The sequence below is a fragment of the Mastigoproctus giganteus genome, chromosome 5 (genome assembly GCF_048544385.1).
Source record: "Mastigoproctus giganteus isolate SK-2022 chromosome 5, ASM4854438v1, whole genome shotgun sequence".
NCBI classification, from domain to species: domain Eukaryota; kingdom Metazoa; phylum Arthropoda; class Arachnida; order Uropygi; family Thelyphonidae; genus Mastigoproctus; species Mastigoproctus giganteus.
This window is the reverse complement of record NC_143579.1, coordinates 64,687,714-64,703,121: the sequence shown is the minus strand read 5'-3', so window position 1 is coordinate 64,703,121 and position 15,408 is coordinate 64,687,714. Positions and strand designations below refer to the sequence as shown.

Sequence of the window (15,408 nt, the reverse complement as noted above, 5' to 3'; positions counted from 1 at the left end):
TGATTTCCATCTATAATCCTGCAAGCGTTTGTTTACAAGAAACAAACCTAACTCAGCACATAAATATTTCAATAAAGCACTGTAATATATATAGGCAAGATCGTAAAACTACAACAACCACCCATGGAGGAGTTGGCATTTTGGTTGACTCTAATATTCCATCCAGCTATATTCAGCTGCAAACATCCCTTGAAGCAGTCGTGGTCCGCATTGTTATTGGAATTATCTTCCACCTAACCATACGTATACATTGCAAGACTTCGAGGACTTAGTTAACCAATTACTATCTCCATTCTGTTTGATGGGAGACCTTAATGGGCATCATACCATTTGGGGCTCTCTTCATATAGACAAAAGAGGGCAGATGATAGAAAAACTTCTAGATAGCAGGAACTTAACACTGTTAAACACAGGTACTCATACCCATGCCCATTTACCAACAGGGAGTACTTCTGCAATTGATCTCACCATCTGTTCTCTGCCTCTCTATCCTATTCTTGACTGGTCTGTTTCAAATGATCCTTATAATAGTGATCACTACACAGTTGTTTGCCACCTATTAACAAATGATGTACCACAATTAATAAGAGGTAAAAAGTGGAAATTTCGCAAAGCAAACTGGGAAAAATACCAATGTGCTGCTTCTTTAGATGAGCAAACTATAAGCCAATGTGATATCAATAGTGCTGTTACTTATGTTACAAACCAAATCATCTCTGCAGCAAATATTTCAATACCAAAGACCTCTATTCAGTACCACAAACATTACAAGCAGTGGTGGAATGAAGAATGCCTGGAAGCAAAGAAAGAGAAAGAGAAAAATAAAGCTTGGAATCAATTCAGAATGTTCCCCACCACCACTATTTTCATAAAATATATGAAAGCCAGAGCAAAAGCACATTACATATGTCAAAAATCGCAAAAAAGAGTCCTAACAAAATTAATAGAAATACCGACACTAGAATTATGTGGAATAAAATTAGACAAATCTCATTTAAATATTCAACAGCACCTAAACCAATAATGAGCTGGAAAGGCCATGACATAACTGATCCAGAAAAAGTTGCAAATTTACTAGGAGAAACCTTTGAGGAATTATCAGCTACATCGTCATATAGACCAGTCTTTCAAAAATATAAAGCTCAAATCGGAAAATACAAAAGTTAGTTAGGATTTAAAAAAAGAATTAAAATGTGCGCAAGGAAGTAGAAGTGCACGTCTTCGTCCTTGGTTGTCAATGTTAAAGGACGAAGACATGCACTTCTACTTCCTTGTGCACATTTTAATTCTGTTTTTAAATCCTAACTTATTCACGCTAACTTAAATTTAAAATTATCATCCATTTTATTCCAACATCAATGGAGATTATAAAAAGGTGAGTACCATAATAAATTAAATTAAGCTACGCTATTATATTGTGTCAGTTATAAATGGTACTTTAAGAGATCTACAATTTTCGAATTGTCAAGAATATAATTTATTATGAATATATTATGATTCCAAGCATAAATCTTATGATCAACGTAAAGCAGTGTTGCAGAGAGAAAAGTGTTCATAGTTACAAAATGAATTAAGAAAACAACAAAACACATTGAAAATGTATCAGTCAAGAAATATATATGCCGTAAGTGCCAGTTATCAAGTTGCACATTTGATCGCTTTTGAAAGTAAACCATTTGGTGATGATGAACTTGTAAAGCATTATTTGTTAAAAGTTGTGGAAAAATGTGTATGGAGAAATGAACAATGATACAAAACATTAGTTTGTCTAGACAAAGAATTATGCAAAGAGCAGAAGATATTGGAATAATAGTATCAGTTTTTTGTCTTTTTGCACTGCATGAGTTAGAGTCTTTTATCTCACGAGTAGCCATGTTAGGATCCTTAGGTCCTGTAGGAGAGATCATTTTGCTCCTTTTTTTTCTGGGTTACCAGCCCTGCCACGGGGAGGCAGGAGCAGTGCCACAAGGGTAACCATGCGGCTGAGTTAGTTCGGTTAGCAGTGCCTCCATAGCCAGGTGGGAAGGAGCAACAGTGTGTAGCACATACTTCTTGATTAGACCGGGGTTCAAGCCAGTGACGACCAAATACGGAGGATGCGGAAAGGTCAGGGAATGACCACCACATATTCCTGGAGCAATATGGCCTTAGTTGCTAATGCTCCTAAAAACCAAATAACAACAACAAGTTCAGTTAGTACTATTAAAGAAATAAAAAGGTGAGTTTCCTCTCTGGAATTCTGTCTAGTTCTTGTAGTGCAGAAGTTACGAAATACAACTAAATAATGTAAAAACTATTCGCTTTGTACTCGCTGCGTGTACAAAGCAAATGCTGCATAGAGCTCACTTGTAATCGCTTGGCACCCAGGGCCTGGAGGTTCGTGGGCTTCGGTACAAAGACTGAACTGGGGAGGTTCTGAAAGCCCCAAGACAGCAATAAAAGCCTCTCAGAGCACTATGCCGCCGGATGGTGTTTAACTGCTCTAAAGTACTTTTCCTTGCAGAGTCATACAGTGGAGAGCCACGGTCCAGAGGGGACACGATGAGAGTCCTATAAAGATGGATCAATGTATGTCGATCAGCACCCCATGACATGGATGACACAAATTGGAGAACATTCAACTTCTTAAAGGTCTGCTTGTGAGATTTCAATTCCAATTGGTAAATACAAAGAGTTGAATGGCAACTGCCTCTTCTAGTACGTTGGTAGTAAGAGAAATTATTTGGAAAAGGTTATAGTTGGCCACTACAATGGTGATTCCAGTGTGAGCAGGTCCATCTGCCTTTGCACATCAGGCTGACATTCCACAAATCAGGGCTTCTCAATTTACCTTTAAACATGTTTCATGCAAAACAATGGCAAATCGACTTATGCCTATGTAGCAGGGGCTTGATGCCATAAACCTTTTGTCATAATCCAAGGCAATTAGGCAATTCTATTATATCAATTTAGTTATTATTTTGGCTACATTGATCTGTTGGATGGCTTTTTGAAGCACTGAGCACTTATCTATTTTGGGGAAGTATGGACACAGTCCTACATCAATTTCTTCATGTTTTTTGTAATTTTGTGGTGCAAAAGCTGCTTCGGCTATATTGGCCTTTTCAAGTTTGTTATTTTCAGTTATGTTAACACTAACATTGGAATATTAGATGCAATTGGCAAGGTTTATTAAACCTTGCCAATTGCTCCTTTACTTCTGAATTTTCTCCCATAATGAGTTCAAGGCTTAATGGTTCATTTGCATGCGATTTTAAAGCTGACTGGCGGGCAATTTGGTAACGTGGACATTCTGTGATGACGTGCTTCACTGTTAGTATGGATAGACACTGAGAGCATTGTGGCAGATCATTTTTCATTAGGAGATAAGAGTGTGTTAAATGTGTATGTCCAATGCAAAGTCGGGCGAGGATAACCTCTTTGTGCCTGTTTGACTGAAAACTTGATTTCCAGGATTTCGGCTGATGTTTGATTTGGTATAGTTTGTTTTCTTGAGATTTCCAGGTCTGTATCCATATGTTTTCAGATGCTTTTCGAATGACATTTTTAAAGTCATTGTGTGGAATTTTATGCAGGTGAGAATTTATTTGACGGATGTTTGGCAGCTTGATCAGCGCATTCATTATCCAGTTTTCCAGCATATCCAGGAATCCAAGTGAATCTGACTTTCTGGTTTTCAGTCTTAAGAAGCGATAAGCTGGAAAGAATTTTTCTTAGATATGGGTGAGATGGTTGATTTTGTAGCTGTAAAGCATATATTGTACTTAATGAGTCTGTAATAATTGTACTTTTTACGAGGGAAGTTTTGGCAATGTGATCTAGTGCGAGACTTATTGCAAACAGTTCAGCACTATAGATACTACACTCTACTGGAAGGGACTGAGAAATTATGCTATTTGGCAGGACCACAGCAGCACCAACGTGTGTATCTGTTTTGGAGCCCTCAGTGTACAGATGTGAGTAATCAGAGAATTGAATTACGTAAGAGGAATGCAGCTGTTTAACGTACTGATTTGGGATGTTATTTTGTTTCCATTTTATGAGGTCCAACATCACGGTCAGCTGAAATGATTTCCCCATGGAAGAAGATATGTGGGGGTATCTTGGTAGATTTTATCCATATTTAAGTTCCATTGTGAAATTATTTCTTTTAGTCGTATGCCAGCAGGTTTGCATATGCTAGGTTTTTTCTCATATAAAGTTTCCCATTTTGGAGTATACAGATATTGCCAAGTTGGATGTTCGGTGAAGGCTTTGAATTTTTGTAGCATAATTCATAAGAAGAAGTTGTCTACGAAGACTGAGTGGGAGTTCCTAAATCTCTGTGTATAGACTGTACACAGGTGACGTACGAAATGCTCCGGAAACAACACGTAATGCACTGTGATGGATAGGATTTAACCATTTTAGAACACATTTCCTCGCTGGGGAGTAGATGGGAGAACAATAATCTAATCTAGACCTTATTATCGCTCAATATATGTGCAATAGTGAATAATCATCTCCCCATGTCATGGCAGATATTGCTCGTAAAATGTTTAATTTGTTTACGCACACTGTGCGTAGATATTTTATATGTTCTAGGAAATTTAGTTTGTGATCCATGATTACACGTAGTAGTCAGATACTATGCTTCAGTGGGATTGGTTGACTGCTTATTCTTAGTTCTGGGTCAGGATGCATCTTTCGTTTTCTGCAGAAGTGTATTGCTGCTGTCTTTTGTACTGAGAGTCAATATCCATTATAGGTGGACCAGTGCTCTCTTTTGTTTTTAGTGCATTGAAGTTGTCTCTTGACTGTCCGCATATTCTGCGAGTGACACGAAATAGTGAGATCGTCTGCATATAGATATGTTTCTATGTTTCTGGAATGACTTCTTTGATAGGATTTATTTTTATTGCGAAAAGGGTTGCACTAAGGATTGAGCCTTGGGGAACCCCCTGTTCTTGATTGCATATTTGAGACAAAATATTATGATAGTGGACTTGGAAAGTTCTTTTATGCATGAAATTCTGAAGGAACTTTGGTAGTTGGCCTCACATTCCTAATTTGTGCAATTCCTGTAGGATACCATATCTCCAGGTAGTATCAAAAGCCTTTTCAATGTCGAGACATATTCATTTCGGAGAAAGGCAATACGGATGTTTGCTTCGGCTTTTGTCAATATATCTAGTGTTGATCTGTTTTTATGAAAACCATATTGGCTTGGTCAATAAACCATGTTAACTGATCATTCACCATTCTTTCTAAAGTTTTACTAAGCCAGCTAGTGAGGGAATCAGGGCGATAATTATTTGGATTTGAGTGGTCCTTCCCTGGTTTTGGAAAGGCCAACACAAACAAATGCCGCCAAGATTCTGGATATATGTGCTCAAGGTATTTCCTATTTAAAAGCAGTAGAATCGTGCATAATGAATTATCAGTGAGATGCTTAATCATTTGATAGTGGATTCCATCTGGTCCTGCTGCACTTTGTTTTGATTTGGATAGTGAAGGGTTGATTGTATGGAATCTCATGAGTTGTGCGGAAATTAATTTATTCACGCTAACTTAAATTTAAAATCATCATCCATTTTATTCCAATGTCAATGCAGATTATAAAAAGATGAGTACCATAATAAATTTAAATTAAGCTACGCTATTATATTGAGTAAATTATATTCTTTAAAAACTCACACAGTCTCCTTACACTGCTTTTTCGTAGTAATCAATGAAGAAATAGTCTTTAGTCCACCTTTGATCAAAAACATGACACTCCAATTTTCCTCTTTTGGAACATTTTTAAGGATGATTTAATTCAATATAACAAGTTATATCAAAATATTATTTCACAATATGAAAAGATTGATACATACATAACTGTATTTAGCGTACATGACTGCACTGAATTACATTCGCATATTTGATACAGTCGAGCTCGCTGCTTGCATGCCTGTATATGCAGTGATGCAACTCTATAAAATGCTGTTTTAGTTCACTTTCCGCATGGGCCGTATAAAAATTATTTCCTGGCTGGATCCAGCACTTCAGCCGTAGGTTGGATACCACTGCTATAAACATATACATGTATGTATATGTTTATAGTATTATGCTTGTATATATTATCAGTTGTGATTCTTGTCATGTTATTGATCATTTAATATTCTCAAAATCTATTTAAAATTAAAATGGGGGAACAGGAAAATAAATTTCACAAAATCCTCTTTATCAACATTGTCTTCCTACATGGTTAATTAAAAGCAAAAAGACATGAAGAATCTATCATATGCATTAATTAAAAAAATAAAAATGCAACTATATGATTATACTTTTCAGTATTCTTTAGAAAAACCAGTCAAAATATGTAGTGATTGCCTGTTTATTTTAATTTAATTTTGATTGCAATAGATATCTTTAAAAAATTGAGAAGTTAAGAAACTTTATTTTCTATACAGTTCTTGAAAAAACTACTGCTAGATCGACAGAACAGTGTTTGCTCACTGACAGCCATGGGTAAAGAAATCATGAGTAATTTGGATACCATAGAACAGTCTCAAGTTGATTCCCAGTTGAGCATTTTAATCCATAGATTTGAAGAATTAACGTCAGGAGCCCAAGACAGAATGGAATCATTAGAAAAGACAATTCCCATTGCAAAAGAATTCCAAGAGTTACTTGCCCCTGTAACTGAATGGTTAGATAATTCAGAAAAGCAATTGACATTAATGGCAGTAGTTCCAGTAGAACAAGAGAAAGTCCGTCAGAAAATTGTTGAGCATAAGGTAAACTAACTTAAAATTATAGCAATTTTGTATTAAGAAAATAAACATTAATTGTGTGTTGAAGAAAATAAACATTAAGAATATCAGATTAGGTTATAAGTTAACTTTATTGTTCTTTTGTTACATTAAGGCTGTTAGTTCAAAATGATTGGATAACTTAATTTTTCCCTTTTTACTATTCATAAATTATTTAAATAAAAATGGCAGTCCTTTATAATTACTTCATTGTAGTAAGTCAACTAACGAAAATCCAATTTGAAGTTTATTAAATGATAATTCAGCTCAAAGTTTATCCTAAGTTCATGAAAATTTAGTTTAGGTTACTTTGAGTTAGATAACTCTTTTATATAAGAAAGAGTGCTTTATGGCTGTTTCTTTAAAAAAAAAAAAAAAGAAAAAAAAATTAATTAGGCTGTTGGATAAAAGTTCAGTTTTCTAACAAAATTGACTGTTTTAAAACATTGAAAATTGCAAAACCTTTAAGCTTTAATGAGTATCTTCATTTTCTTGGTTTTTTTCTGTGCTTCAATTTTGAATTTTTTACAGTTAATTTATATGTCTTACTGGGCTGTTGGTCAGTTATGATCTGATTTGTTTCTTCTTGCTGTATATCAGTGAAGTCAAGTACAGTGATCCTACTACAAAGAGCAAGGTCAGAATACACTAGTTTGCCAAACTAGTGTATTTTGACCTTGCTGTTTGCATCAGGAAGACTACAGAAACAATTGAAATCTCCACTTTATCACTGGTTATTAGAATCAGCTACTTTATAGAATCAAATTTCAAAAAACCAGTTCAAATCATTAAAATGCACTTACACTCTATTTATTAGAATCATATGTTCAGTTATAAGAATCAATTTTGAATGCCTTTATGTAAAGGCATTCTAAAGTTCATTTTTATAGGTCATAAATTTAAACAGCCGTAAAACAATTTGCAGTTTCTGGTTTCTTGGGCTTTTTTTTTTTTTTTTTTTTTTATATACAATCTTCTTCTATTGCAATGAGCAGCAGCCCAGAAAGCAAGTTGCTGGGGATTTCAGGAACTGCTGGGAGTCATGAAACAAGTAAATACATGGGCTGTGTTAGAGTAACCAAGAGTAAGAACAAGTGCATGTATACTTGCATGTACACCAATGCTAGGAGTACAGCAAATAAATTGGATGAATTTGAAGTGCTGGTTAAAACATTATTTAGGATGAATAATGTCAGGGGATGAATAATGTCGATACTTATTCTATTAGAATAAGTAGTGACTTGGAGCGAGGGGTGCTGGGGGTTTCAGGGACTGATGGCAGTCATCGTGAAACAGGTGGGTATATGGGATGTGTTAGGGTAACTAATAATAAGAATAGGTACATGTATACCAATGCTAGAAGTATAGTAAATAAATTTGATGAATTTGAAGTGTTGGTCAAGACATCAAAGGCAGATATTGTTGGGATAGCAGACACATGGTGTCACACAGATATAAGGAATGCAGAACTGGAATTTGGGGAGTACAACGTGTACAGAAAGGATAGAGAGGATTGGAAGGGAGGAGGTGTTATGCTGTTAATTAAGAAAAACATAAAATCAAAAGAAGTGCATCCAGTTGGTATAGATGAACAGTACACTGTTGAGTCAGTTTGGTGTGACATAAGCACTGCGAAAGCAAAAATAAGAGTAGGAGTGTGTTTTAGGCCTAATGACTCGAATGAGTACAGTGAACAATTATACAGAAAAATAGAGTGGGCTAGTAAATCAGAATGTCTTATAATGGGGGATTTTAACTTCCCAGATATTGACTGGAACTTGTGAGTTGGTCACTCACACACTAGTAAGACTTTTGTGGATTTATTGGATGATTGTTTTCTGCAGCAGGGAGCCAGAGAAGGTAATACTCTTGATGTGGTTATCAGCAGTGATCATCCTTGTATTAAGAATTTTCAGATAAAGCAACCACTAGGTGGCAGTGATCACAGTGTACTGATGTGGGATTTACTTAAAGATATAATTACCATCAGGGGTAAAGGAAAGGGTTTTTGCTTCCATAAAGGTGAGTACAGTGGTCTCAGACAGTTTTTAAATTCTGTACAGTGGGATCAACTGACGATGTTACCAACAGTAAATTCTAAGTGGGAAGCATTCAAGGAATTAATCGTGGATGCTACTAAAAGTTTCATACCTATTAAGAAATATTATTCAATTTCAATTAAGAAATATTGTTCAATTTCAATATTGTTCAATTTCAATTAAGAAATATTGTTCAATTTCAATATTGTTCAATTAGGCCTAAATAGTTATCAAATGAACTAATGAGACTCGTGACAGAAGAAAAATGCATGGGATGCATATAAATTATCAAGTGATTCAGAAGCCTATGGCAGATATAAGCTAGTCTGTAATCAGGTCACAAAGGAAGTTAAGCAGGCAAAGGCAGATTATGAGAAATCTTTGGCAAAGGTGCTAAGAAAAACAGCAAGAATTTCTTTACTTATATAAACTCTAAAAGGAAGGGGATGAATCTGATTGGTCCACTTGATATCGATGGTTCGACTGTTGATGATCCTGCTCAGATAGCAAACAAACTGAATGAGTATTTTGCATCTACATTCACACATGAGAAGTTATTAAGGTTTGAAAATGGCTGAAGGTTATCAAATTGTAGCAGGGTGCTTAATGATTTTGTAATAACTGAGAGCAACGTGGAGGAGAAATTGTTGAAGTTAAACATAAGAAAGGCACCTAAGGTGGATGGGATCCAGTTATATTAAAGGACGCAGCAAAGGAACTAAGCAAACCCTTAGCCATAATTATGAGAGCATCCTTGGACTGAAGATATGCAAATGTATCCCCAATTCACAAAGGGGGATTGAAGGGTGACATGAGTAATTACAGACCAGTTGGTTTAACTTCTGTTCCGGGTAAAATAATAGAGTCACTGGTTAAAGATGCATTGCAGGATCATCTAGACAAGACTGCAGCAATAATTCAGACACATCATGGGTTTGTTAAGGGAAACTCTTGTCTGATAAATTTGATAGGATATTATGATGTGGTTACAAAGGAACTCTATGCAAAAAATTAATTTTGATATCATATATTTGGATTTCAGGAAAGCTTTTGACAATGTTGTGCATGGAATACTATTTTACAATTTGATGCAGAATGGTATTAAGGGTAAGGTGCTACAATGGATAAAAGGATGGTTGAGTGGGAGAAGACAGAGGATGGTAATTAATGGGTGCTGCTCTTCGTGGACTAATGTTATTACTGGAGTCCCACAGGGTTCGGTGTTGGGTCCTCTGTTGTTTTGTATATTTATCAATGATATTGATGAAGTATATCAGGCTTATTGTCGAAGTTTGCAGATGATACAAAGGTTGGCAGGGTTGTTAATGACAGTAATGGCAGTGTGCTACTGCAACAGGATCTAGATAATTTGGGCAGATGGGCTAAGAAGTTGCAACTGAAGTTTATCCTTGACAAATGCAAAGTACTGCATATGGGTAGAAGTAACCCCAGAGTAACGTACCAACTGTGTGGTACTACACTTAAGGTGGCAGAAAATGAAAAAGACCTGAGAGTAATTGTGCAGTCAGATATGAAGTTTTCTGAGCAATGCAGACAGGCTGCCAGGGCAGGTCATGGGGTTTTGTGAATGATAAATAGGAAATTTGCTAGCAGAGAAAAGGAGGTGATTGTCCCTCTGTATAAAGCAATGGTCAGGTCACACCTTGAGTACTGTCCCCTCGACATGGCCACCTATACGTGGTGAGGGGACCTCCCAGTGATGTTGCTGGTTTTCCAGATTAGCATTACTGGGATCTAACGCCCATACCTTGGTTCCAGGGTTATATCATTGGAATCTGGCGTGTGCAACTGTGCGCCACGACCCGTGGAATTCGGAAAGGTGGATCCTGGTGGTTTTGGGGGGGGGCAGTCTTAATACACCACTTTGGCCCCTGCTTCGACAATACGGGTGGTTTCGGATAGGCCCGACTGGGATCAGTCGGCGGGTGGTTCTTACTGCTAGGGCCAACTGTGTTCCAATAAGTCTCCCTCCCTTTGGTCCTGGGACGGGATCAAGGCTTATTGGAAACTTGGGTATGGCACTCCTAAGCGAACTTGGAGTCGCATTCGTGTACGCAGTACCTGCTAGTTCACGAGTGGGCGTCACCTCGTAGGGCTCCGTGGTGGGTGAGGTACTTAGGGCATTGGAAATTTTTACTTTACTCCTATGAGTATATAAATTCTAATTCTTCTGGGGCCCTAACAAGGCCCTAACTGATTGAGATGATAACTCAGAAAACTCCTCTGTAAAAAGAGCCAGAACTGAGGATACGCCCCCATCAGTGACACCGCTCTTCCTCATTCTCCATTCCACCGGAGAACAGTCAATTGGAAAGATGTCACCCTTCTTTATGCAGAAAGGATTGGAAGGGTTGGCAGGGTCACCTAAATCTGTAAAAAGACTTCATTCTGGCGACCTTTTGGTTGAAGCTTCTACCACAAAACAAGCGGCAAAAATCATAAACTCTACATCCATAGGGGGAATACCTATCACCTTAACCCCCGACAAAACTCTGAATTCTTCATGAAGTGTTATATCAGAGTGGGACCTTCTTCATGTCTCCGAAAAAGAAATCTTCTCTGAATTGAAAGACGGAGAGAATATCGATATGAAAGGATGGGAATCTCGTTCCTACCAGAGTTCTTATTCTCACGTTCAACACCCCACAGCCTCCAAGTTCCATCAAGGTAGGCTATCTAAACTGCCCAGTTAGGATTTATATTCCAAACCCACTGAGATGTTTTAGATGCCAAAAATACGGCCACTCACAAACATCTTGTCTTGGTAACCCTGCCTGTGCTCGATGTGGTGTTAAAGATCACGAGAGCAAGCAATGTTCAGCTTCAAAACCGATCTGTGTCAATTGCCAGGGAGAGCACCCCGCCTACTCTAGAGCATGCCAGAAGTGGAACGATGAAAAAGAAATCCAAAAACTGAAAACAGAGCTGAATATCTCCTACCCAGAGGCCATAAAATGTATCCAACCAATAAATAGCGGGAAACCTTCATATGCCCAGAAGGTTTCTGCAAAGTGCACTATCGGTACACAAACTGAGATGACTATACCACCAAGAGAATCATTCACTCCGATTGCATGCTATTTATTGAGTTCACAAAAGCGCACCAAAAAAACACAATCGGCTGCCACTCCTATATCCGTACCTCCTAGTGCTCCACCAGGAGCACTAGTAGGAGCACTTTTTTCTGAACTGAAAAAGTTCGGAAGAGTCACCCGTAATACCAGAAACAATGGATGTAGAGAATAAGGAGGTACCGGAGGAATCAGTCTTGGAACCTTTTGCGGACGAAGAAATGGACACGGGACAGCGTCCACACTTCCCCAAAAAAGATAAATCCAAGACTGACAAAAGTAAGCCCTCAGCACCTCGGAAGCTGCCTGATGGACCCACCAAGCCAAAATAATGGCTAAATTCCTACAATGGAATTGTCGTGGATTCCGGCAAAATGCTGATGACATCAAGACCCTCCTGCAAAAGCATGAGCCAGTTTGCTTTTGCTTGCTGGAGACTTATCTAAAGGCAAATGATGACCCCACCATGCATAACATCACAATTTTTCGTAAGGATAGAATTGCGGTTGGTCCTGCTCATGGAGGAATGGCTATCCTTGTAGGTAACCAGACCCCAGTTGAGACCTTGTTACTTACAACCAGCATAGAGTCTGTTGCAATTCGCCTTACAGTGGGATTTTTATTAATTGTGTGCTCTATTTATTTGCCACCTGGGACTGACATCTCCCCTGAAGACCTTGATGATCTTGTAATGCAGTTGCTTCCCCCTTTCTTACTTCTCGGGGATTTTAATGAACATATCACCCTGTGGGGTAGTTCTAGCATTAATAGAAGGGGACGAGTCATAGAGCATATGCTAAATGACAATGACCTTTCACTTCTAAATTTTGGAACAAACACCGTCTTCCACATGCCTACCCGTACGTTTTCTGCCATTGATCTCTCTATCTGCTTCCCTTCTCTACTCCCTTCAATCACTTGGGAAGTGGAGGAGAACCCATATGGAAGTGTGATCAGTTCCCTGTCGTAATCTCATTACACAGTGGAAGACGGTGTCTTCCTTTCAGGTTACCACGGTGGAAGACTGATCAGGCTGACTGGGCTGCCTTCCAACATCAGGCAAATTTTGGCCTCAGTACTGTCATTCAGGAGCCTATCAATGATGCAGTAACATACATCACAGAAAATATCGTCCAAGCAGCTGCGAATGCCATCCCAAAAACATCTGCCCAGTTTCCACCAATTCACAATGCACAGCAACAAAAAATGCTCAAAACAAAGCGTGGGGATATTCCTCCGATATCCTACCACTGTTAATCTAATAGCCTTCAAACGTGCATGAACCAAAGCACGTTACATTCGCCGTCAGAGTCAAAAGGAATCATGGATCCATTTTACATTATCTATTAACCAGTCTACCCACACTAAAGTAGTCTGGGATAATATCCGAAAAATGAAGGGAAAATGTACATCCCACCCCTCATCGATCCTGGATTTTCACCAATTTGACGAAGTAACCTTTTTAAAGGTTACCAGAATTTATCTTTGTTGATATTTTAATCCTTTCTTGGCGCAGTATAAACTTGAGTACTGCAGGCCTCATTTTAATAAGGATGTAGAGCTGTTGGAATGAGTACAGAGAAGGACAACAAGATTAGTGAACAGAACAAAGGGTTGCTCTTACGAAGAAAGGTTTAAGTTTTGCAAGTTACAGCGTCTGAAGATTAGGCACCTGCGAGGTGATCTGATTGAGGTGTTCACAGCTTTTTCACCACTGCTCATGCTTTAGCCAAGAGAAGTTTCAATTCATGTTTCAGAAAATCTTTAACAGCCAACTGCAGAGAATGTGCAGCACAACGAACAGATATCATAATACCCTGAACACGTAGATCATGGAAATTTTCCTTACATACATTTGTATTACTAGAGTCTATAGTCTCAGATTCTTTTATATCTTCAGTATCATTACTTCCATATGTGGTTTTCCAGATTGTTTCTGAGCAAGTAATTTGAATGACCTTATCATATTAGCCCCGTTGTCCACTGTTAAAGAATGCACTTGTTCTAATTTAATTTTGAATTCTTTCAAGACACTTGAAACTATTTTGTATAAATTATCGCTCGTAGCTGATCATTCAGTTTTTGTATTGCAAGTTTTAAGAACAATCTTGTCACAATCAAAAAATTGTACATTTATTCCCAAAATTGACCTCTCAAATTGAGTTACACTATCTATTTTCAAAGAAATTAATCTGCCCTTCAAAACAGCTGTAAGTTCTTTATGCAAATAATTAGCTTGTTTAATTATCTTATCTTGAATATTTTAATGATTTATCTGAAGTTTACTACCAAGTCTCATAATCTAATAATTTTCGGAATCCCAAGTCTTCAAGCAGAGAAAATGTTTTATCATTAACAGTCACTAATTCCACCCACGCATCCTTAACTATTTCTGCAGATATGTCAATCGATACGGTTTTTCTAACAGTAGTGTAAAAAATTTTGTAATAGTAGTTAGCTGTGGAGATTATTTTTGCTTTCTTTTTTAATATATCCTCAAAATCTGTGACATGCATTCTTTTTAAATGTCTCATTGACTTGAAGGATTGTTTTCCCTTCAAGTCCATTTTACAAACAGTACTACATTTACTCTTGTCTGTGTCGCTATTATAATGAAATTTTTCGTGGTCATCATGCCCTTTTCTATTGCCATTCGTTGTTATCTGAGGGAGGGAAAAACAAAAATAATATTTGAGAGACACATGCTAACAAGTTGTTGTAACAACTCAATAAAGATGAAGTATGCCAAATGTTCAAATCAAAAACTGCCACAGTATGTACATAGAATGAACAAAAACATTATCATTAAATTTCTTAGAATAGCCTTTATTTCTTAAATATTATGCAGTGCTTAACAGTAAATAAGAGTGCATAATCTTTGATTAGCAGTGGGGCTACATTATTGATCTCTTATCTGCTACAAAAATGTGATAAATACATAGATTTCTTCACGCCTATTTTTCTCTAAAACTAAAAATTTTATAATAATAAATAAAAAAAAATGGAATAATCAGTTTTTAATAAAATGAATACCATACAAGTTTTGTGCAAATGCAGCATATTAGTACGCAACAATTCCAAAAAAATGCTAAAGACGGTATTGTTTTAGTTATATCTCATATTGTGAATACCTTCACAACGCGTTGCCATGGTATTGCACTACTTCGAATAAGTAATGCTTCACCAATGGAGAAGACTATTGTTACTTATTCTCAATGAATACCACCACGCAGACGGCACCATTTCAGGGCTATTTTGTATGTGTGTGTGTGTGTGTGTGTGTGTGGGTGGGATAATAACTCTACTATCCACTTGTCCCTATTTGACTTAAAAAAGCAAAAAGTAGAGGGAAAGTAATAGTGGGAGTGGAAGAGGAAAAGAAATTGTGTAGAAAAATGAAAGGGAGAGTAACTCCTTCAACTCACACCATTCAAAAACTTAAACTCCTCGAATGGGCAACACTTCCCCAATAAAGAAGACTGTTGTTACCTATTCTTGGAA

General features: G+C 37.3%; 1 protein-coding gene across 7 annotated transcripts in view; it reads left to right on the top strand.

Moving 5' to 3' along the window:
• Window positions 1-15,408, top strand: part of LOC150085455 (uncharacterized) — a 1,845,429-nt gene that overhangs the window by 1,149,298 nt on the left and 680,723 nt on the right. For all 7 annotated transcript variants that reach the window (XM_090374043.1, XM_090374041.1, XM_090374042.1 and 4 more), the window contains one exon: window positions 6,435-6,761. In XM_090374043.1, the coding sequence (XP_090230169.1) occupies window positions 6,435-6,761 (327 nt within the window). The remainder of the gene's footprint in view (window positions 1-6,434; window positions 6,762-15,408) is intronic.